This window comes from Talpa europaea (assembly GCF_964194135.1).
Source record: "Talpa europaea genome assembly, chromosome: 4".
Lineage (NCBI taxonomy): Eukaryota > Metazoa > Chordata > Mammalia > Eulipotyphla > Talpidae > Talpa > Talpa europaea.
In genome coordinates this window covers 39984172-40010558 of record NC_140070.1, presented here as the reverse complement: position 1 = coordinate 40010558, position 26387 = coordinate 39984172, and the positions used below count along the sequence as shown (strand labels likewise).

Below are 26387 nucleotides of genomic sequence, written 5' to 3'. Positions count from 1 at the left end.
TGTATAGGTCTAAGTTACTATCAATTATCAGATGCCTTTTGTATGAGGAACTTCCTTAATATTTCTGGTAATGCAGGGCTGATGACAACAAATTCTTTCTGTGAGAGTGAAAGAACTACTATGATAAGAGTATTTCTCCATTTTTGAAGGATTCTTTTTGCAGAGTACAGAATTCTGGGTTGAAAACTTTCCCCTTCTGGTCCTTTAAAGATGTCACTACCATTTTTTGGATTGCATGGGTTAAAATAAAATCTGCTATAATTCTTTTTTCCTCTGTAATAAACACTTTCAGTACCTTCAATATTTCATCATCAATTTTCAGTAGCTTGAATGGTACACCTATATACTTTTGTCCAGATTATCTTGCTTCCCTTCTCTGAGTTTATTTGAATCTTTGGTTTAGAGGATCTCATTAATTTTGGGATATTTTTGGCCCTTGTTTTTCTATTCCATTCTGTTTTACTCATGAGATTTTAATTATATACTCAGACCATTAGATATCATGTCAATTGGATGCTCTTATATTTTTCACATTTTTCTTGTTGCATTTCAGTTTAGATAATTTGTATTGACCTATTTTCAAATTTGCCTATTTTTTCCCCCTTGATTACCAATTGTACTTAATGAGTTTATTGAAGGCATTCTTTACTGAAGTCTTTTACTGTGTGATCTTCATTTCTGGAATGTTCATTTGTTTTTGTCTCTCTCTGCTGAAATAACCTACCTAATCATGAATTCTGTCTGCCTTTCCATCGGAAGTCTTAACATATTAGAGTTATTTTATATAGAAATATATTCCTAAGAATTTGCTTCCTCCCTTGTCTCAATAGTGTGTTGCTTTTCCTTGTTTTATGCTTCGTAATTTTTTTCAAAGCAGGATATCCTCTGTAAGACAGCTGGAAACCAAGGAAAATTGTTTATGTGCCTGGACGTGGGCACGCCTTTCCTGCTGGTAGGCCTTCAGTGTGTGGAAGCCGAGTCACTATTTTCTGAGTATGAGCAGCAATCTGTTGATAACTGTGGTTACTCAGAGTGAGCCACAGATTCAAATTGTTCTAGTTATACCTTATGTTTAGGTTAGAGGCTCATTTCAGAGGATTGTTCTCAGTGTCTGCTTGGCCTATGGTTTCAGGTATTCCCTTTATGCTGCACCTGATGTGATCTGTCTGCCTCCACACTTTGGCAACTCTCAAGCAATGTCAGCCACCTGTCACTGGTCTGTTTGCTGGCATGAAGTGGGTATTTTAGGCAAGCACTGTGTTCCTTGGTTTCTGGGAGGTGGCCCTCTCAGTGCTCCTGCCTGTTTTTCCCTGGGCTAAAGAACTGGGCCCGGCACTATTCCTGCCCACTTTCCCAGGATTACAGGAAAGTTTTTCTTCTGCTCCCTTCTCACATCCGTTTAAGGCTTTTGTCTCACAGGAAGGGAGAAGAATTCAGGTTAGACTTGATGTTTCCTGAAGTACCACCACTTCCAGTCTGCCCATGAGGGCAGCACCCTTGCCTTAGCCTCTATCAGTGAAGTTGATGGGGAAGAGTCTATAAGAGGGTACAAATTCCCATTGTGCCTGCAGCCCCCAGGGGCTCTATATTCTCTTGTTAATCCACACGAAGCCCTTAGCAGTTTATTTAAAAAATTAACTAATCTGAATGCATTTATTTTGTATTTCCCAGGTGAACAAGCGCTTGTGACCCATCTATTTTTTTGGAAATGTCTGTCTCCTCAAATTTGGGGTTAGGTGGTTGCCCTGCAAACTCAGAATTCTGATGGATTCAACAAAGCTATAAATTTGCAGCTGTGTAGTGGTTGTTGTTAGGATAGAAACAATACTTTCTCCAGTTTTCTCTATTCCTAAGTGGAAGCTAACATTCCCAGCTATATACTTAAGTCAACCTTTAAGAACAAGGTGGTCAATGTGACTATCTCTGCTTAATATATGTATAAGTGAGAAAAATTAGCTTTAGTTAAACTTCCAAGTCAGCAATAAAACTATTTCCCTAAATGGAAGGACGCATGCATAATTACTACTTAAAATAATCATAATTTTACAAGTCAAATTTACCAAAGCTGTTGAAGGAAATATGCCACACGGAAAGGTTCTGGCATTTTTAACCATGACTTGTTAAATTCTAACTACCAATATGTAAAAATTATATACATTTATTTAGAGTATTACATAACTGTGTACTTCTCTGAATAACAGAAAAAGGTAAAGAAAATAAAAGTAAACATGATAAAGACATCCTTAATCCAGTGGTAAATTTCATTCAATATGCTTTATCAAACCTCTATACAGCCAAAAACGCAAATTTTCAGTTCCTTTAAGACTGAAAATACACTTTTCTACTTGACCTGTAACAGAGCTTATCTATTTTATAGCTTATATATCACAGAGACAGTAATACCTAATAGAATAGTGAGAGTTATGGCCTGGAAAGCTAACCTGTATATTAATGTGCCACCAAAGAGAACATATGCCATTATTAATTTTCAAGATACAAAGGAATTAAAAATACATTCAGACAAAATTTAAGTACTTTCCTTTTGCTAAAAGAAATGTCATGAGTTATTTTCAGAGGAAAATCCCCAAATACAAACTCTTTGATGTTTTTTCCCCCAATAAAGTATTTCTATTTTTTTAAAAGATTTATTTATTTATTTATTTATTTATTTATTTATTTATTTATTTATTTATACATGCATACATACAAGCACTGGGTACAGTCAGAAGCGCGGGAGGGTGAGAGAATTCACTAGAGTCAGAGCAGGAAGCAGAGCAGGCAGAAGGACCGAGGTACACTGCTGAGGGGAGCAGCGGGCGGCAGGAGAGGTCTGCGTGCCATGTGGGACCCTCCTCCAGTGGCCAGGGAGCAGCTGGGGATTGATCCGGCACTGCAAAAGCTGCAAGCAGCTTCGCAACCCAGCGCTCAACCGCTGTGCCACCGGGGAGGCCCTAGTATTTCTATTTTAATCCCTGCTTTTGCATCAGCTCAATACTGCTGCAGTGCTTAAATATTACATCTACTATATACTAGAATTGCATAAATACTTAAAGAAGAACACTGAAAGGCAGGGGCTAATTTTACAGGTAGGATTTCATAGGATCACAAATTTAATTACTTTCTAATATTATGTAAAGATATAAAATGCAGAGTTGACTAAAGTAAAAACAGCCTCTGTTGTTCTTCAACTTTATAAAAATCATTGTAAGGAAATACAAATTAAAATCAATATAATTTTTTTTCCATGAGGCTGACAAATCAACTAAAAACATCAAGTAATGGTGAAGGTAAAGAAATGGATACTTTCTCACACATCTGTGAAGGGGTAAAGCAGTGCAAAAAATTGAGGCAAACTCTACAATGGGTATTAATTAGGTGAAAGTTGTGAAAAACATTTTTTTAAGTATGCCTTATCTTTTGACCCAGCAACTCCATTTAAAGAATACTACATTAAATAGCTAGTCAGACAAGTGCACATATATTTTTGTGTCTTAATTGAGCATTATTTATAACATATAGCAAAAAATAAAAACATAATTCCTACTGGTGGAGCATCAGAAAAATAGTTTTAAAGTATATCCATAATGGGAGAATACTTCACATAATACAGTAAATATAAAATGAGGTTTCAGAACTTTTTCAAAAATTTAAAACCAATGATATGTTTCTATAAGATACCTAAAACACAAGAAAACAAGCATAAAGTAAATGAATGGGCAAAATATGTCAGCTTAAAAAAGCAAGGAATTATGACAATGTGAGATAAAGGAGCATTCCAAGTAAAATAATATTTAACAAAATTAAGAGGAACACTTTGTAATAATTATTGCTATAATCTTTAAACTATGACTGTCGATAACATTTATAACCAAATACTCTGTAGGAATGCAGACAAAGCAGTAACTATAGGAGGTACAGGCAAAATTAACAAAATATAAAAGTGACAAAAGATGTTATTGTTTTCTCAATACTGCTCAGATGAAGCAGTCAAAAAGAACATATAAAGGGTGAACTGTTAAGATTACATTTTCTTTTAAATAAAAAAATAGTAAAATGACACAAAAGTTAGCATAACGAAGAGAAAGCCAAAATACAAAGTTAGCAATAAAAAAGAAAAAAAAAATTAAGCTGTAGTACCATACTCTGCACAATTGTATGCTATTAAAACAAATTTTCCACCCTTTCTCCTATTTGTGAAAATCCTGACTGAGAGTACCTTGTACATAATAAGCTTTCAGTAAAAGTTTGTTAAATAAAAATTTGCAAAGTATTTCAATTCTTTTGTGCTGGGGTGGGGGAGATGGAAGAAAGAAGCAAATGGGGTACAGGCACAGGTGCTTTGGTGGAGGGACAGTTAAATAAACAAACTGTAATTTTCAAATAGATTGATTTTTAGGAAAATATTTACCAAAACTGATATACAAGATAAAAACTTAAAGGTGGCCATCACCAAAGAAGGTATTAAAAACGTGAAAAAAAGCAAGTTAGATACACTGATTCACTGATTTATACATAGATACATTGATTTATAATCTTTAAGTTAACATTCTCATAAAGGAGAGGAAAATTAGGAAAGGGAGGAGGAAAAAAAAACTAATTTTTATGAATTCAGCATTACTTACAAATCAAAAGCTTTCATTAAAGTGAAAGCTTACCATACTAAAACAAAAATTCTTAAAATATATTAGTAAAAAGAATCCAAAAAGACAAAGGATTATTATAGGAGTATAAGAATTGTTCAATATTCAGAAACCTAGTAACACATATCATCACATGTTAAATAAGTCAGCAATAACAAAGATCTTTAAAACTGCAAAAATAATTCATCATTACCTTCCTAATATCTTCCTAATCTACATGGCTATTTCACTGATATAAAAAAAATATACACACATATCCAATGTGAAGGTATGTGATACTTGCTGCAACAATGGTAAATATTTAAAAATCCATTCATCATGTACACCTAAAAAATATAATACCTAAACAAGCATATAGCATTTACAGAATATCTGTGATGGAAACTAGAAAAATAATAAGCTATTTACTGAACTTAACTCAAAATATGTAGAATTTTATTAAAAAGTATACAATTGGGGCCTCCCTGGTGGCACATGGGGTTAAGACGCAACCTATGAAGGTATCCACAGCCACTGCAGCACAAATTCAATCCCTGGCCAGGGAGCTACCCACATATTACAGCAGACCTCTCCTGACTCACCCACTGCTCCCCTGACCAGTGTATTTCAGTCAATCTGCCTGTTCTGCTTCCCACTCTGTCTCTGGTGAATCCTCTCACCCCCACACCTCTGTCTTGTACTCCAGTTCTTGTATGCATAAATAAATCTTAAAAAAAAAGGTATACATGATTACTTTTATAATGGCAGGGTTGCATCCTCATACTGTCCTTATCAGTCAAGTAATAAGGAGATGGAAGAGTTTAAGCCAACAAAGGTTATATAAAATGGCAAATAAAAACAGGTAATATTAAGGAATAGAAACAGAGGTAAAAGATGCACAAAGAAAAGGCTAATAAGCAAAGTTAAAACAATGGTATCCACAGAAAGAGTGCACAAAGCTTAATAATGTCTTAATATATGAAAACTGCTGAAAACAACATACACAATTGAAATTTCTCCAATAAAATATTATCAAGAAATTCTAGTTTCATACTACTCTTACACAGAGCCACTGCAGCTATCATGCACTTGCCTCAACTTAAACATCTGCGTACAGACCAGGTCTGCTATACTATGCTGCCATCTGCAGAGCTGACTTAATAAAATAACCACTGAGATGCTTGTTGCTTCCTGAAAGGGCAAAGATAAATGACAGGAAAACTAAAACTAGTCGTATTCTATATAGAGAAATGTTGGAAACGGAAAAGATAAGTTCATTAGCAATGCTTCAAGCTGAAAATCATGAAACAGTTATAAGCACGAAACATAGCAATATGGCAAAAAAAAAAAAAAATAAAACCAGTTAGGAGCTGCCACAAAAGAAAGGCACTAGAACTAGGGGGAAAAAAGCACAGTTGCTTTTTATTATAAGATCTTCTTTACTATTTAAACATGTGATACTTTTTTTGATGTTTTTTTTTTAATACTACAAATTCTTTTTCAAATGGCCTGTGTGCCTAAGACTGAAAGAATCAGTTGTCAGTTTTAAATCTGAAAGGATCTTAAAAATCTTAAAGATATATACTTTTAAAACAAGAAATCAATTAGAAATTATGAAAGTTTACATAAAAGCAAAATCCTACATACAGGAAACTCAAAAGTTCTAAAAGATAGATAAGCAGTTACCATACCTTTCTTAAGTGGGTACAATCATTACATGTGAAAGTTTAGTAACTTGCTTACACACAGAGTTTATCCTATTGTTAGAAGGGGCAGCAATAAAGAAAGGAAATACTCTGTAAATTTTTTTAAAAGATTTATTTATTTATTTATTTATACAAGCACTGGGTACAGTCAGAGATGCAGGAAGGTGAGAAAATTCAACAGAGCCAGAGCGGGGAGCAGAACAGGCAGACTGACGAAATACACTGCTGAGGGGAGCAGAGGGCAGCAGGAGAGGTCTGCGTGCCTTGTGGGACCCTCGCCCAGCGGCCGGGGATCGAACTGGCGCTGCAGAGGCTGTGGGCAGCTTTGCAGCCCAGTGCTCAACCGCTGCGCCACCGGGGGAGGCCCATACTCTAAATTTTTACTTAACGAACTTTTAATGAAAACCAACTACATACAAGGTACGGTCAATCAGGATTTTCACAAAACACATTCCATTTTCTAAAATCAAGATCCTCTAAATAACTTCAACTGACTGAACTTTACAAGTACCACACATCCGAACTTTTACAGTCACATAAAAAACCTTACGTTTATTATGCAAATTACAAATCATAATCAAGGCACATTTGGACTAGTAAAGGGAGAACACCTATAAATGCATTTCTTATACAAAACTATCAATTCAATAAAATCTCTTTTTACTTAGTGCCATGAAGAAGGGTAAATATGACTACTGGGTTGGCACAGCAAAAATCTTACTACTTTGAATCTAACATTACTATTCTATTTACTACTTTTAAATTGTTAAAATATTTACTGTTTGTATTACTTTTGAAAATTTATAAACTAATGTTCAATTCTTGCTATTTTATAAAACTTCAAAATTGGTACAAGTTTAAAGAAAACACCTTATTTGTTTAAAGGAGAATTCTACTTACATAGCAAAGAAATTTCTCAGACTAAAACTTTTTTTTCACTTTTTACATGACAAATATTGACAAGTATTTAAAACTGTAATCCAAAAAGACAGGCATCATACATTTAGTCAATGACTCAATATATAATTTAACATTCGACCCTATGATTGCAAGAAAGAAAAAAAAAATCCACTTCCTCATCCTATTTGATAATTAAAAGATTTTTAAGTAATTTTAGAGAATATCTGTCACTAGCAAAGTTTATCCTTTTCCCCATACTGCATCAAATTTTCTTAACAGGCTAGGAAATCATATTTGTAAACTAACAGAAATAAAGAAGTAAACTCCTATTTGGTATAAATGAACTATAAGAATAAGAAATCATGAACTTTCATAACCATGAGTACAACCTAAAAGTCATTCAAATTACACATTTCGAATTTCACTCCGATTAACAATGTTAGATATTTCTGTTCTAAGAAGTGAAAAAAAGCAGATTTAAATATTAAAATATTATAAATTCTGTCACCTTAAATTTGTAGTATATTTGCAAAGGTAGGAAATTCGAATACAAAAAGGCTTACCTTCATCCACAGTAAACTGACAGCTCTTATCATTGAAGAAAAGAACTTTCTTCTTATCAGGACGATTTACACATAGTATCTGGTCCCCTAAAGCCTTAAAGATAAGGAAATTTTTTTCAGTTAACTCAAAATTACCTCACCAAAAACTTTTTTTCTGTACAACAAATGACTACCATTTTAACCCTCAATGTTCCATTAAGATCCACTAGACCTAGTTTCAGTTGGGTTTCAATCTTGAAAATTCTATTTTTTAAGGATATCTCAAAACTTTTACTCTTAGAGGTTTTATAAAGGGGGAGAGAAAATTTACACTTGTTTTTAAAAAACAATAAAATTCAATCTATGTTGCAATTACTATTTGGGTCCACTGGCTCCTTTTATTAATCTAGAATATATCATGGGATCTTCATATTCTTTTTCTCTATCTTGAAATACTTTGTTACTTACCCATCATTACCCACCAATTACTTCCAATTATACTTTCAAAAACTAAAATAACAAAAAAATGACTAAACCATCTAGAAGCATGATACAACAATGAAATGAAGTAGTCATTCTTCAGTTTTCTTACTGCACTGCACAAGCACTATCAGAAGGATATAAGTTATTGGATTAGTTTTGTTGTCTTTCAGTTTTCACTGAGTACTGCTGACAACTCCAAGTTTCTCATTTTCTACTGTTCAGAACAAAGACAACAAAAGTGACATAAATTCTTTCACTATTACTGATGAATCAGAATGCGAATGTAAAAGCCTAATAGCCGCACTCCCCACTAATAATGATGGTACAACTCATCATAGAAATAAAGTCTCCAACTATGTATGTTAGATGATGATACTATATATAAAAAACCTTACAAAAAACCTTACAAAAATCAGTGGGCCTCCTTGGTGGCACAAGGGGTTAAGCACCGCACTATGAAGCAATCTGCAGCCTCTGCAGCCCAAGTTCAATCCCCAGGCGGCCAGGAGCAACCCACATGGTGCAGCAGACCTCTCCTGCCTTGCCCGCTGCTACTCTCAGCAGTGTATTTCAGTCAGTCTGCTTGTTCTGTTCCCCACTCTGTATCCGGTGAATCCTCTCACCCCCCGCATCTCTGGCCTGTACCCCAGCTCTTGTATGAATAAATAAATTTTTTAAAAAAATATCAGTGACTTCACGACATAGGCATATATCAAATCACTATGTTGTATACCTAAAACTATATAATATTATATGTCAATTATACCTCATTAAAACTAGAAGGAAAAGTAAGACTCAATGAATGAACAACACACTTTAAGGACAAAAAGGAAATAAGATACTTTCATTCAGTTAGTTATTCAATAGTAAGGCTTTTCTTGTACAATATTATGTGATAAGAACCTGTAGTATCATCTCATTTTACTAAAAGGACATATAAAAATACACTGGGCTGCGAAGCTGCCCACAGCCTCTGCAGCGCCGGTTCAATCCCCAGCTGTGGGCAAGGGTCCCACATGGCACGCAAACCTCTCCTGCCGCGCCCACTGTTCCCCTCAACAGTATACTTTGTCAGTCTGCCTGCTCCCTGCTCTAGCTCTGGTGAATTCTCTCACCCTCTCGCACTTCTGACTGTACCCAGTGCTTACATAAATAAATAAATAAATAAATAGATAAATAAATAAATAAATAAATAAATAAATAAATCTTTTAAAAAAAAGTGTGTAATTCAAATGTTTTCACCATCTCTTTTTTATTCTTATTTATGTAATTTATTCATAATATAAGCATTTAAAGAAAATGAAATAGACTTCATTGAACCCAGGTGGATAATGGTAATGATTACATATGTGAAGTAAATGAAATTAACTTGAAAGACATAAAAGGTACAGATAAATGGAAAAACATTCATGTTCATAGATTGAAAGACTTAATATTAAGATGTCAATAACAACCAAACCACCTACAGATTCAATATTATCCCTATCAAAATTGCAATATTACTTTTTACAAAAATGGAAAAATCCATGCTAAAATTAATATGGAATCTCAAGGAAGGCTGAAAAGCAAACCAATCTTTAAAAAGCATGAAACTAGAGGCCTAAAACTTCCTGATTTCAAAATATATTCCAGAAGATTATGGGGAAATGACAAAGTAGGAAGCATCTGTCTCCCAAAGAATCTGTCTCCCAAAATAGACAACAATTGAATTGGCAGAACCTGCATAAATATTTTGAATCTCCGGAATCTATAGAAAAGTTGTTACTTCCAAGGAAAATCTTGGACAACATCAAAGAACCGGACATTGGAAAACAACCACATAAGCTGGGAATATTAGAAAGTAATCGTGTATGGGAAGAGAAACGTTTAGAAAAGACCTGGGAAGAGCTTAAGCTTATACATATAGGCAACATCATATGTGATAGTGAAAAACTCTAATATTAGGGACAAGGCAAGGATGTCCACTGTGATGTAACAGAAAATATACACATTGGTCTCTGTTCCCAGTTCCTAGCATCCAGAGCTCCTAACACACTTAAAATCTTGTAAGAGTACTAGGAGCAACTTCTGTTCTCATTAAGTGACTCTGGGTGGGATCCTGGAGTGCTCTTAAATAGAGAGTGGTCACCAAAAAGATAAAGCACTGATTAAAGGTTGAAATTAATTGCCCCCTACCCCAACACCAATTTTCTAGAGAAGGAAAGATAGAGATGGGGTTAATAATTGATCATGCCTATGTAAAAAAGCCTCTATAAAACTTCCAATAGTAAGGGAGTTCAATGAGCTTCCAAATTGGTGAACAAATCTATACTAGCAGGGCCTCCCTGATGGCGCAAGGGGTTAAGATGCAACCTATGAAATTATCCACAGCCTCTGCAGCACGAGTTCAATACCTGGCCAGGGAGCTACCCACATGGCGCAGCAGACCTCTCCTGTCTCACCCACTGCTCCCCTCAGGGTGTATTTCAGTCAGTCTGCCTGTTCTATTCCCCACTCTGTTTCTGGTGAATCCTCTCACCCTCCACACCTCTGGCCTGTACCCCAATTCTTGCATGCATAAATAAATAAATCTTTAAAAAAAAAAAAGAAAAATCTACACAGCAGAGTAACATACCCCAAATCCACAGGGGTAGAAGTTTCACATTTAGGACTCTCCCAGAACTCATGCTCCATATCTCTTCATCTGGCTTCATTTATATTCTTTAGCATATCCTTTAATGAACTGGTAAATACACCCACGTGCTTCCCTGAATTCTATAAGCATGCTAGCAAATTAATCAAAGTAGAGGAGGGGACTGAAGGAACCTCCAACTTGTAGACAACACAAACAGAAGTTGTGGGTAACCTGGAACTTGTGACTGGAATCTGAAGTAGGGTGGGAACAGACTCATGGAACTGAGCTCTTAATCTGTGGTATCTGTCACTATCTCCAGTACTGATTACTAATTTAGTAATTCAGAACTGAATTAAATTATATATAGTCAGCTTATGTACTGAAAACTGCTTGGTAGGGGGAAACCCCCACACGCTGGTAACCAGAAGTCAGAGTGAAGTGTTCTTTGTGAAAGATTAACACACAGGAGGAAAACTGTAGTTTTTTCCTACACTCACATTTTCACTTCTACTCAACATGGTATTGGAAGTTCTAAGCAATTAGACAAATAAGAGAAATAAAAGGTATTCAAACTGGAAAGAGAAAAATAACTATTTGCCCATATGATCTCACATGTGGAAAATACTAAAAACTCCATCTAAAAACTTACAACCAATTGTAAGTCAGCAAAGGAGGAAGATACAAAGTCAACACACAAATATCAGCTGCATTTCTATATATAAACAATGAATAGCCTGAAAAGGAAACAATTAAAAACAATTCCATTACAATATCATCAAAAAGAATAAAACACTTAGGAATTAACCAAGGAGGTGAAAGTCACAGACCAATGGTATAAAATAAAAAAAAACAAACAGAAATAAGCCCTAACATATCTTGTAATAAGATTTTTACTAGGGCCCCCCTGATGGTGCAGGGGTTAAAGTCTCAGTGCTAACAAGCTGCTGCCAGCTACTGCCAGCTACTGCAATACCAGTTTGATCCCCCACCAGGGAGGTGACCCACATGGCTCAGCAGACCTCTCCTGCCTCGCCCACTGTTCCCCTCAGCAGTATACTTCAGTAGATCCGCCTGCTCTGCTCCCCACTGTCTCCGGTGAATCCGGAGTATTTTGCAATAATTTCAAAGATATGACAGCAAAGGCACAGACAGCAGCAGCAAAAAAAAAGACAAGTTAGATTTCATGAAAATTTTAAAGTTTTGTGCATCAACAGACAATAACAAGAGTAAAAAGGCAACTGACAGAATGGGACGGGGGGATTGTAAATCTTATCTATTAACAAATTAATATCCAGAACAGAGAAAGAAAACAAAAGCCTAACTCAATTTAAAATCAACAAAAAGGCAAACAATTTTTAAGACACAGGTAAAGGACATGAACAGACATTTCTCCAAATATACAAAAGCAGCCAATAAACACATGACAAGATGTTCAACGTCACTAATAATTAGGGAAACACAAATCAAACCTACAATGAGATACCATCTGAAGAAAACAAGCATTGATAAAGATGTGAAAAAACTGGAATCCTTGTGCACTGCTGGTAGAGAAGTAAAATATCACAACTACCATGAAAACAGTAGGGTGGTTTCTTCGAAATATAAAAATACAAGTACATGATCCAGCAAGTCCACTTCTAGGTATATACCCTAAGGAATTGAAAGCAGGGTCTCACAAAGATAGTCATATATCTATATTGATAGTAGTATTACTTACTAATAGATAAACATGGAAGGAACTGAAGTACCCATCAAGAGATGGAGAAGTACAATATGGAATATACATGTAATGGAGTATTAGTCAGTCTTAAAAAAAGGGAAATTCAGAAGCCCCACCAGGCATAAACCTTGCAAACATTATGCTAAGTAAAATACTAATCATAAAGACAATATTCTACAAGTCCATTTATCTGCAGTACTTAGAGGAATCAAATGGTGGTTGCCAGGGACTGAGGGAAGAGGAGAAAAGGAACTGTCATATAATAGCTATTGAAAGTAAGGATTCAAAGAAATATTTCACTTTTACAAAATGCGTAAGTTCTAGAATTCTTTTGTAAAACAATGTGAATATACTGAACACTATTAAACTGTACACTTAACAATGCTTAAGGTGTTAAATTTGTCTTGTTTTTACAATTAAAAAAATCACTCCTACAGAGAGCTGATTCAACACGTCACCTTAAAATTAGTGTGTCATATTACAGTTGCACATTGGCCTAGTAAGATAATACTAGAAGTTAATTTTTTTAAGTTAATTATTAGAAAACCCTCCAAATGCAATTACTGAAGAATGAGTAAGGTAAAATAGTCACTGGTTTGCCTCATTCTCTGGTTTCTTGCTTTATCAGAATCCTGTTGGCTCCTTGCTAGCACTGAGCAGTTCTTCAAAGCACTTTATGGTCAACAAAATGAGAGTAATAGTTATATTCAATCTCTACCAAGTATTGAAGGAAGCAACACAGAGAAAGCTATGCCAAAAAACTCCCTTGAAAAACACATCTTCACATTTTTGAAAATAAAAATACTGGATTTTGATTAATTAGGAAACAGGCCTGCCTGAAAATGAGTAATCATGTGTTTTCATGACCTTTCAGCTAAAATCATTAGGCAAAAGAGCCACTAAAGATAGCGTGTTAACATGACTTTATATCACAAAATTAATTAAAATATACAATTATTAGTTTTTAACACTGTCCTACTTTAGAATGTAATGAAAAGTCTACTGCACAGTAACAATACAGCCCATATCAAAATGGTAGAAAAGAGTAGAGCAGGAAACATTCAACTGTCAAGCTAGGCTTCAGTAGTACTACCCTTCAACATACTATAAAGTGCACAATATATCAACTTTTAGGACATTATTTATAACATTTGTGCAGGTTATGTTTAAACACTGTTAAGTTAAAAATCTTAAGAGCATTCTGCTTCTAGTAATGGTCAAATAGGTCGTAAGGTACCAACCCTCCTACTGCTAATATGAACTATGTACAAGACATTTGAAAAAATCAACTTCTGACCCCAATAGCCAAAGCAATCTTGAGAAAGAACAAAGCTGGAGGTATCATCTCCCTACCTGTAAATTATATTACCATTTGGGACAACATCTTGAGGGTCTTACCCGAAGTGAAATAAGTCAGATAAAGACAAATTACCATATAATTTCACTTGAATGTGAAATCTGAAAAACAAAACAACCAAGCTCATAGATACAGAGAACACTGGTGGTTACCAGAGTCAGGGCGTTGAGAAGGTGAGCAAAATGGGTTAAATAGATCAAAAAGTAAAAACTTTCAGTGACAAAATAAACAAGTTATAGGGATGTAATATATAGCATGTCTATAGTCAAAAATACTGTGTTACATATTTGAATGTTGCTAAGAGATCTTAAAAGTCCCCATAAGAAAAAAATTATCAAAGAAACGCAAATCAAAACCACAATGAGATCCCACCTCACACCACACAAATAGCCAATATTAAACCAGTAACGAATGCTAGCCGGGATGTAGAGAAAAAGGAAAGCTCTTACACTGCTAATGGGAATGTAAACTAGTCCAGCCCCTATGGGAAGCAGAGGTTCCTCAAAACACTAGAAACGCATCTGCCATACACCGCAGCTATTCCACTCCTAGCAAACTATCCAAACAACACAAAAACACTAATTCAAAAGGAAACCTGTAACTCTGTTACTGCAGCACTATTTACAATAGCCAAGATATGGAAACAATCTGAATATCCCAAAACAGATAAACAGATCAAGAAAATGTGGTATATATGCACAATGGAATTTTACTCGGTGATCAAAAAAATAAACTCATGCCATCTGCAGCAACATGAACGGAACTTGAAAAGATAATGCTAAATGAAATAATTTAGAAGGAAAAAGATAAGTATCATTTGGTTTCACTTTTATGTGAAATACAGAAAAATCAAACAAAGGGTCAAAGACAAACCATAGATATGAGGCATCCAGGAGGGGAGAAGGAGCAGATGAGGAGGGGTGAAAAAAGGGGGGAAGAGGGCCTCCCAGGTGGCGCAGCGGTTGAGCGCTGGGTTGCGAGGCTGCCCGCGGCCTCTGTGGCGCCGGTTCAATCCCCGGCTGCTCCCCGGCCACCGGAGGAGGGTCCCGCATGGCGCGCAGACCTCTCCTGCCGCCCGCTGCTCCCCTCAGCAGTGTACTTCGGTCCTTCTGCCTGCTCTGCCTCCCGCTCTGGCTCTGGTGAATTCTCTCACCCTCCCGCGCTTCTGACTGTACCCAGTGCATGTATAAACAAAAACAAAACAAACAAACAAAATAAAATAAATAAATAAATAAATAAAAAAAACATGCCTCTATAAAAAAAAAAAAAAAAAAAAAGGGGGGGGAAGAGAACACAAGGGAATATCGTGATGGACTACCGGCGCCTTGATGGTGGGAAACTACAGTAACCATACTTGAAAGGAGAAACCATATGTTGTCTAAAAATCAACAATGTAAGAAAAAAGAACTACATTTTAAAAATTAAAATTAAAATACAAAGCACGTGATTTAAAAAAAATGTAACTTTATATGGGTATGAAAAATAGCTAGGTAATTTTGCAATATGTACAAATATCAAAGCATTATGTAATACACCTGAAATTAACATTACAGGTAAATTATATTTCATTAAAAAATGGCAGGCAAAAAAGTGGAGGAGGTGACTTTAATTAGAAGAAATGGCTGAGGGCAGACTCAAACAGCTAAAATTCAGAAAGAAATCCTCAGTGTTTATGAAGTGAAAAACTAGAAAACAAGGCAACCATGCAGACAGAAATCAAAAAGGGAAACTCTAGAAAAAAGTAAGGTAGAAAGGGTATAAATTCTTCTCAAATTTCTGTCTGCCTTGACCTATTCATGAATGGAAAAGATTACACGCAAGAGTTAAAATAGGTATGTCATATGCAACCCACAGCAAGGAGACAAAGTTTGGAGTTTGAGTATAGTCAAGATATATGCCCACTTATAAAATAAAACCCTCTTTGAAGGAATCTAATAGAATACTGAGTCTTTACTCAAAAAATTCACAATGTCCAAGACTCACCAGAAATTTACAAGATGTCTGAAGAAACAGGAAAACATGATCCATACTCTTTTAAAAGAGTCTGTTTAGACCAACCCCAAGATGATTCAATTAGAATTAAATCAGGAGGATTTTTTTTTAGTATTTTATTTTATATAATTCTTACATCATTTTTCATTTTTGCACAATGCATTTTCATTTTGGTTATATTCCCCATACAACTGCACCCCCTGTATTTTGACCTTAATCCTTCCTCTCCCAGCCCCTGCCCCCCTTCAGTGTGTCTCTGGTTTATAGTTGCTTGTTGATTTTGATTTTTTCTTTATTATAATCTTTTTCCTGGTCCCTTATTTAGGTTTTCTAAATTCCTGCTATGAGTGAGACTATCCAGTATTTTTCTTTTTCTTTCTGGCTTATTTCGCTGAGAGCATGATCCCTTCCAGCTCCATTCATGTTGCTGCAAATTGCATGAGTTTATCTTTTTTGATTGCTGAATAATATTCTGCTCATCAACTGGAAGAATTACCATTATCAAAATGGCCATCCTACCAAAAGCAATTTACAGATTCAATGCTATACTAATAAAAATTTCAATGTCATTCTTCAAAGAAATAGAACAAATATTGATGAAATTCATATGGAGCCACCGAAAATCCCAAATAGCCAAAGCCCTCCTGAAAAAAAAAAAAAAAAAAAGAAGGGAATGGAGGCATCACACTCCCAGATTTCAAACTATACTACAAAGCCATAATAATCAAAACTACATGGTATTGGAACAAGAACAGATGCACAGACCAATGGCACCGAATAGAAAATCCAGAAATAAACCCACAGATTTATGGTCAACTAATCTTTGACAAAGGAGCAAAGAATATGCACTGGAGCAAAGAAAGTTTGTTCAATAAACAGTGCTGGGAAAACTAGGTCGCTACATGCAAAAGAATGAAGCTTGACTACTACCTCACACCATGCACAAAAACCAACTCAAAATGGATTAAAGAACTAGACATAAGATCAGGAGGATTTTTTTTTTTAATAGAGGCATTTTTTTTATTTATTTGTTTGTTTGTTTGTTTGTTTGTTTTGTTTATACATGCACTGGGTACAGTCAGAAGTGCAGGAGGGTGAGAGAATTCACCAGAGCAGGGAGCAGAGCAGGCAGAAGGACCGAAGTACACTGCTGAGGGGAGCAGTGGGCGGCAGGAGAGGTCTGCGCACCATGTGGGACCCTCCTCCGGTGGCCGGGGAGCAGCCGGGGATCGAACCGGCGCCGCAGAGGCCGCGGGCAGCTTCGCAACCCAGCGCTCAACCGCTGCGCCACTGGGGAGGACCAAGATCAGGAGGATTTTAAGCAGTGCTAAGAAACTGTACTCAATAGTATAACGGAAAATGTGCTTAAAATAAATGAAAAAACAGAAAACTTCAGCAAAGAAACAGAAATAAGAATGGAAAAAAAAAGACAATTTCTAAAATTAATTTACCAATTGGGCTTAACAAATCAGAGATGAAGAACAGTGCACTTGACAATACATTGTCTAGAACAAGAAAAAACAAATAGAAAAATACTGAAACACAGAGCCTCAGAGACTTGTGAGATAACCCCAAAGGTCTAATATATGTGTAACTGAATTATAAACAGAGGCAAGAAAGGGCAAGTTTTATTTCACAGGTAGCAAAAGAAAGTGAAGCTGCTTAAAGATTAGCATCAATCATTAACAACTGTGAAAAGAAATAAGCATGAGTTCCACATTTAAAATGGAAATGTAAATTGTTTAAGTATGACTTTTACTGATAGCTCCTTTAGAGATTTATAACAGCCAAGTTATTAATCAATACCTTTGTGTTTTTATGCCTTTGGTTGCCCAAGTTAACAATATCTACCGGTGTTGTTGAACTAGCTCTCAGATACAAACATAACTTATGAAAAAAACACTATTGTTTTTGACAAAAACTTTCCAGAAATATTCTAAAGAATCAATTAATCATATAACATAAAAGGGAGTTGTAAAAGGAACATAAAAATTGCTACATTCTGTCCTCCTCTGTAGCATAAAGCACAAATTCCAGCTCAACTGGCTTACCACAACCCCATGATAGAGGCTTTAAAAATATTTTAGTTTTTACTTTTTTAAAACCACAAACACATTATTAAACAAACTTTAATAAAGCACAGAAAGGAAAGTGGGGTTACCTTGACTGCTTTCTGGGAATTGGGCAACGCTTCCTCTATGTCTTCTAAAAGAATTCCTCCTAAGCCCCGCTGGTCATGATTATCTAAGAGTCTAAGTAGTGACTTCTTATCTTTCACCTTGTACTTGGGTTTGAAGGCATACTTTCCATCTATTACTTCAATTTTTGGATTATTGACTAAAGCCTGTAACAGTGACACAATTTGGATATATTAACAAAAGGAAACACCATATATACATTCTTAAATTCTACTAATTATTTTTAAAGTAACCATACCCAATATAGTAGCAAATTATAAACATCTTGAGTATTAATTAGCAGATCTAAAGATACTGGATGTCCAGGATCCAAAACAATGGCAGAGATCAGTATGGTGCTCACATTTTATAAAAGAAACTGCTTATTATCTACACAAATTCTTTGGATGAGAAATAAATCATTTTATCCCAACTGCTTTGAAGAAAACTGTACCCATATTTCTTTGGAAGCCAGAAGAATGAAATGCATACTAACATTAATAGACAAAGTGAACTGGGAACTGCCTAGCCCACCCTCAAAGTATAGTTTATGGCATTTTGGTATTATGATGTGAGAAACATTATCCTGGAAAGAACTCATCAACAATCAGTCAACCCCACTGTTATCAACTGGCACTAGCAGCTGTAAAGGAATTAAAAAGGACTAGACTAGTGCATATAAAAAATTTACCTATAAATGTCAGCTTGAGAATGAAACTGAGTAGGAATGCAGGAATTATTGAATATAATTATGTTCCTAGTCAGTTCTGTTGTACAGCTAATATCAGAAGGAAAGCTCTTGAAGAAAGAGCAACCCTATTTATTTTCTTCTGCAGCTGCCAGCCTGACCCTGAAAGGAGAAAGAGAAAAAAACACAGAAAGAAGGAGGGAGAAAATAGTAGTAGTAATAATAACCTTTAATGTCAGTCATCTATGAAATTCCAAGATTAGGTAAAGTAACAAAATTTAAATGTGATTAGCACCATCTGTGAAACACTAATATAGTGAGCTACAATACTTATTAACTGGCTTATATTATAAAAATCAAGGACTATAATTTGCTTGATAAAATAACTGATTAATATTTTAGGAATTTTTGCATTCAGTCTTTAAAATACAGCAATGATCCTGGCAAGTAGTCTTCTTGTCATTTCATGTTAAACAAAAAGTGAGGCAAATATCTCGATTTTTAAAAAAATATCTCATTTTAAAAAAATATCTCATTTCCAAGTTTGCATGGTCACTGTTTCGGGGTTTCTTTTTTTCCCAATGTTGTATATAATCCACAATGTTCATAATTATTTTTCCAAGTAACCTGACAGAGGGAGCAATAACATCACTACCAAGCCATGGTACATTAATAGTGTAACCACTATCTAGCTTAACAAAAATATCTTGCTATCCCTGTAATACTTCATGCTTTAAATTTCCTAAAACAAATATGAAAACAACACAACTTACAAACACATAACATAAATTTAGCAATTCAAAATAAGCAGCAGTTATTCTGTAAAACTTTAAATGGATTGGTATGACTGACTTCAACATTTATGCTTAAGTCTCTAACACTTTTAAATAGATACATAAGATTATGTGAATACTAATAAATCTACCAAACTTATAACTGGGTATGTTTTTTTAAATGCCCTATCCTAATTCAAGAAAAAGTAAAAATAATCAGATTTTAGCATATTACAAACACTAGTTATAGCATATATTTCATGGTAATCAACTAATATTTTAATGATATTTTAAGCGCAGTCCTACCTCAGTCATTAGCCATTGTTTCTGCTTTAGCCCAATGTCTAGATGTTGTGTTTCATCCAAGATTTCTTCTAAAGTTAGAGGATGTGTATCTCCTTGCTGATGCCTCGTCTATTGAGAGAAAATTACTATTAGAAGACAGTTTTAAACTGTTAGATCAGTTAATAGCTACAAATAAAGGTATCTTTTCAGGAGCTTAAAACCAGTCTTACTGAAAGCAGTACAAATATAGTGATAGAGATCTATAGAGAATAGATAACAACTCCAAAAACCTGTTAACAAAACTCAAAAACAGAACACACAGATCACAGAAAAAGAAATGCAAATGACCTTAAAGCATATGGAAAAATAGACAATTTACACCAAGATATGTTTCATCTATCACTCTGGCAAAAAAAATCCATGTTTGATGACTACTGGTGAAGCTATAAGGAATAGACCCATTCTCAAACTGCTGATAAGAATGCAAATTGATACACTTGTAGTGAGGGCAGTTTGGAAATATAAACAAATGCATTTAAACCCTTTGATCCAGTAATTTCATTTCTAGGAATTTAACCTACAGACATACCAGAATACAGAAAAGTGGTAAGATCACTACAACATTGTTTGTAAAAGTAAATTAGAAACAACCCAAAGTGATTATCAAAAGAGGACTGATTCTGGACATCTGACTTCCAAAATTAAAAGGTAATGGACTTGTGCTTAAATCACTAAGTTTGTGGTAATTTGTTACAGCAGGAATAGGAAACTAGTAAGTACTTTCTTCCCTTTAGATCTATATTTGTGAGGCTTTGTTTCTAGTTACGTCAGCAATTAAAACCCAGGATCCAAATATATTGTAAATACTATATATATACACACAAGTATACTAAACTTAAAATACAATGTTGAAATCACTTTATAAGAAAAGATTAAATGAAGATATTCAGAAGTGATATATATTCAATCATATTGCTTTCAGTCAGCAAGAGCTTTTAAAAATTTTTAAATTATTTTAAACATTCCTTATCATTTTTCTCAATTTTTAATTTCTAATTTGTGCAAAAGATTGTAATATACATGTAGTATCAGTACAGACCATTAGCACACATGAAGTCAGAAAAATCTGGGCCTTGCTGGTGGCGCAGCCGGTTGAACGCAGCACTATGGGGCTGTCTGCAGCCTCTGCAGCGAGTGTTCAATCCCGGCCAGCCAGGGTAATACCCACATGGCACAGCAGACCTCTCCTGTCTCACCTGCTGCTCCCCTCAGCAGTGTATTTCAGTCAGTCTGCTGGTTCTGTTCCCGCTCTATCTCTGGTGACTCCTCTCACCCTCCCGCACATCTGGCCTGTACCCTGGTTCTTGTATGCATGAATAATCTTTATTTTTTTTTAAATTTTTTTTTAATAGAGGCATGTTCCATTTATTTATTTGTCTGCTTGTTTGTTTGTTTTGTTTATACATGCACTGGGTACAGTCAGAAGCGCGGGAGGGTGAGAGAATTCACCAGAGCCAGAGCAGGGAGCAGAGCAGGCAGAAGGACCGAAGTACACTGCTGAGGGGAGCAGCGGGCGGCAGGAGGGGTCTGCGCACCATGTGGGACCCTCCTCCGGTGGCCGGGGAGCAGCCTGGGATGGAACCGGCGCCGCAGAGGCCGCGGGCAGCTTCGCAACCCAGCGCTCAACCGCTGCGCCACCGGGGAGGCCCATGCATGAATAATCTTTAAAAAACAATAAGCCAGAAAAATCTGAGTAAGGGTGGTCAAACAAATCAGAGTTCAATATAGTATATTACACTGATATGTTGATTATTTTGGATGTACGCAATATTTCTGTGCTTTTTTAAGATTTATTTATTTATACAAGCACTGGGTACAGGCCAGAGGTGAGGGAGGGTGAGAGAATTTACCAGAGACAGCGCAGAGAGCAGAACAGGCAGAAGGACCGAAATACACTGCTGAGAGCAGTGGGTGGGCGAGACAGGAGAAGTCTGCCGTGCAATATGGGAATCTCCCTGGAATCGAACCAGAGCTGCAGAGGCTGCGGTGAGCTCCACAGCACTGCTCTCAACCTGCTGCACCACTGGAGAGCCCCTCTGTGCATATTTTGGATATGGAAGTACATAGCCTACATTAGAAGAAATCAAGGCATTAAGGGTAGATTTACTGGTGTAAGGCAGCCAAATCAAGTCTTTGAAAATAATTATTCCATAGTCTCTACTATGATGATTAACAAATCTGATATTTTCATTTTCTTAAAATATTTTTAAAAAATCAAAATTTCTTAAATTTTTTTTCTCTTACAAATATAAATCAAAATTGCAACAAAAATACAATCAAATACAAAATTATCAAAAGGTCAAGTTAATCTGGAAATATAAGCAAAGAATGAATACAGCTCAAGAAAAAAAATAGCACTAGCACTGGTATTACTGTTTGCTTTCTTAAATTTAAAACAAATGGTAATTTTTTTAATCAGAACAAGCTCAAAGACAGTAGTACTCAATGTATGAAAAAGCCTATTCACTTTCACTGAGCTACAAAAACAAGAAGCCAAAAACACAGCTATCATCAGGCTGTCAAGTGAAAAGCTATTACAACAAAATAATCAGCAATAAGAGACAAAAACCTCAAAAATTCAAAATTGCTTCCTTGTTTCTTGCTCTTAGATCAAGAGTTAAGAATGATAAAAGAAAATTGGAGCACTTATTGAGAGTAAATAATAGTCTACACATAATAGCAGCTACACTTAGTTTTCTGTAAAGAGATAACTAAGTATAGGATGATTTTATGGTGTACTATATTTCATATTTTATTTCACCTTTTCTTGCAAATTTGTAGTTTTTGTATATTACTCTTGAATTTAGTGACCTTATTAAATACACTTAATTCCAATAGTTGGTATATTCACTCAGCTTCTCTATGTACTTAATAATCATATCATCTACAATTTGCGCAACTACTAAACAGTGATGTTAATGAGTCCTTTGGGAGCCACTTAGCATCATAAGACAATATGCAAGTAGGGCTATCATCGTTTGGCTGAACTTATGATCAGTTTTTGATCAGACAAAGAAAAGCCACTTATAGTTGGTAAACTTTATACTGCACAAGTGGGAACACAGTAGGCCGACAATGTTAGCAACTCCTGTCCAAGTTACCTCCCACAACCTCCGCCTTATACAGCGGCCAACTGGCTTATGGAGGAAACATACTATGCTGGTATCACAGGAAATCTGAAGGAAATGTTTATGCTAAACAAGGAATTTTCACACAATAGGTCTCAGCTGCCCCCTGCTGCTTTGCTGTTGTAATGTGATAAAATGTGGATCATGAAGTAATAGAAGTAATATATGTTGTGAAGATCTCAAATTTTTTTCATGTTCTGAGTTAAGGATTAGTACCTGTGGTTTTATAATTTATTAGCATGTTTTATAGACATGTCTGATAGTTCAGAGTGATAACTTATGAAGATGAGACTTGTGACAAATGAGGATTCTAAGCTGGGTTTGAGAACAAATAAGATTAGTAACAATATTTTGAGCCATTTCACTGCACCAGTGCAACAAGAGATACAAAAGAAAAGCTCTACCCTTAATATGAGAGCTATTAATCAGTGCTTTTACAATAGGCTAGTAATCCAGGGTATCCAATTCCCTGGATTGGATATGTTTGTATCCAATACATTGTCTGTAGCAAACAATTTTAAAATGATCTAGCAAAACTGAAGACACTTAAATTGCAGTCATTACACAAGTCAAAGTATTTGCTATTTTAAAAAGCTATTTGAATCTCAAACCAAACAGTAAATAAACTTTTTGTTAAAAAAAAATTTCACATTCAGTGAAAAGGCCCAGGAAGTAAGTAGCAAGTTATTATTAGAATTTATTATCCAGGAAGGGGGGGTAAGGAATCACCATTAGTGGGAACTTAATAATGTCAAATGATACTAACTAAAGTTGCATAGTATGAATAATGAAAAGCTCTACTCTCAATTTAAGTTGATAAATTAATGACATGTTGACGAGGTTTGTTTAATAAAGTGAGAAACAACAGCCTCTCTATCCAGCTTGACAAATCAACAAAATTTCACCAATAAATGCCATGTAGTAACATTTTGAAAGGATGATAAATTTCAAGAAAGCTACTCTGCTGCAAAGAATTTCAACAAACAAGCAAAGGGTAGGACTTACTTAATGTGGCTTCTTCATATTTGGAAACAAAGTTCTGTGCTGAAGAAACAGCACTGGTGTCCTCACTGATCTGTCCCTCAATGGCTGACTGACCCAATGCAAAGTTTTACTTCTCTTGTTTTTTTTTTTTTGTTTTTAAATATTTATTTATACAAGCACAGGGGTACAGGCCACAGGCACGGGAGGGCAAGAGAATTCACCAGAGACACGGCAGGGAGCAGAACAGGCAGGAGGACCCAAGACACTGCTGAGAAGAACAGCAGGCGAGGCAGGAGAGGTCTGCTGCGCCCTGTGGGCATCTCTCTGGCCTGCCAGGAATCGAACCCATGCTGCAAAGGCGGCTGACAGCTTCACAGCACTGTGCTCAAACTGCTGTCACCAGGAAGGCCCTTCTCTCTTTTTTATTATTTTTTTTATATATGGAGTACTGTTATAATTTTTTTTTTACAACATTCTTCATTTTTGTACAATGTCTACTTTCTCATCTCGGTTATAGTTCCCGTGAAATTCCCACCACCAATTCACCACATACCATCACCCTAGTACCTATGCGCTTCCACCCATTATGATCCTAATCCATTCTTCCCCCTGTAGAATTGTCTCTGGTTTATAGTTGCCTGCTAATTTTGATATTTACTTTATTATAATTACTGATTATTTACTTTCCTGATCCCTTATTTGGATCCTTTACATTCCTCCTAAAAGTGAAATCACCCAGTATTTTTCTTTTTCTTTCTGGTTTATTTCACTGAGCATGATCCCTTCCAGCTCCATCCAAATTGCTGTGAATGGCATGAGTCTATCTTTTTTTTTTTTCGATTCCAGTATAATTTTTTTAACATAAATTTTATTTTTATATTCCCCCATACAATTGCAACCCCCCCATTCTGACCCCAATCTCTCCCCTCCTGCCCCCCACCCCCCGAGTCTATCTTTTTTGATTGCTGAATAATATTCCATTGTGTATATATACCACATCTTCTTGGTCCAGTCATCTATTTTTTTTTTAAAGATTTATTTGTTTGTTTATACAAGCACTGGGTACAGTCAGAAGCACGTGAGGGTGAGAGAATTCACCAGAGCCAGAGCGGGGAGCAGAGCAGGCAGAAGGACCGAAGTACACTGCTGAGGGGAGCGGTGGGCAGCAGGAGAGGTCTGCGCGCTATGTGGGACCCTCCTCAGGTGGCCGGGGAGCAGCCGGGGATCGAACTGGCGCTGCAGAGGCTGCAGGCAGCTTCGCAACCCAGCGCTTAACCACTGCGCCACCGGGGAGGCCACCAGTCATCTATTTTTGGGCATCTGGTTTGTTTCCTTGGCTTACCTCTCTTTCATTAAAACAAACAAAAAAAATCTGTCACAAAACTTTGCTTTCTTCAAAGAGGTACTAGTACCAAAAACAAAAACCCTTGGAAATTAAATGAAAAATGCCATGAATGGGGCCTTCCTGGTGGCATAAGGGGTTAAGCACAGCACTGTGAAGCTATCCGCAGCCTCTGCAGCAGAGTTCGATCCCCAGCCAGCCAGGATGCTACCCACATGATACAGCAGACCTTTCCTGTCTTGCCCATGCTCCCCTCAGCAGTTTATTTGAGTCTGCATGTTCTGTTCCCCACTCTGTCTCCAATGAGTCCTCTCACCCCCACCCCCGTACCTATAGCCTGTACCCCAGTTCTCATATGCATAATCTTAAAAAAAATAAAAAGGAAAATGCCATGAATGATGCAACAAAAATGATTTGCTTTATTAAACAAAAACGTGCACTTAAGCACATTAATGTGTCACATAAAGAAAAACAAACAAAAGCCTTAGCAGAGGCGTTCTTTAAAGAACATTTAAGTTCAAAGGTGAATTACAAAAGTGCTTTAAGGGACTCCCTGGTGGTGCAAGGGGTTAAGCACTGCACTATGAGCAATCCACAGCCTCTGCAGCACAAGTTTGATCCCCAGTCGGCCAGGGAGCAACCCACATGGCGCAGGAGACCTCTCCTGTCTCGCCCACTGCTCCCCTTAGCAGTGTTTTCAGTCAGTCTGCCTGTTCTGTTTCCCACTCTGTCTCCGATGAGTCCTCTCACCCCCCGCATCTTTGGCCTGTACCCCAGCTCTTGTATGAATAAATATATCTTTTAGGAAAAAGTGCTGTACGTATCAAAATAACAAGCAACAACAAATGTTGGCGAGGATGCGGCGAAAAAGGAACTCTCCGACATTGCTGGTGGGAGTGCAAACTGGTCCAACCACCATGGAAAGCTGTCTGGAGGTTCCTCAGCCTACTAAAAATGGAGCTACCTTATGATCCAGCAATTCCACTACTAGGGATGTACCCAAAGGACACAAAAACA

At 36.2% G+C, this 26387-nt stretch overlaps 1 protein-coding gene across 1 annotated transcript in view; it reads right to left on the bottom strand.

The window, feature by feature from the left end:
* GTF2E2 (general transcription factor IIE subunit 2) overlaps nucleotides 1-26387 on the bottom strand; it is a gene marked incomplete at both ends in the record, with an annotated part of 58548 nt that overhangs the window by 5135 nt on the left and 27026 nt on the right. Inside the window, 3 exons of the mRNA XM_084231886.1 lie at nucleotides 7789-7882; nucleotides 18095-18277; nucleotides 19878-19985. Of these exons, the coding sequence (XP_084088012.1) occupies nucleotides 7789-7882; nucleotides 18095-18277; nucleotides 19878-19985 (385 nt within the window). The remainder of the gene's footprint in view (nucleotides 1-7788; nucleotides 7883-18094; nucleotides 18278-19877; nucleotides 19986-26387) is intronic.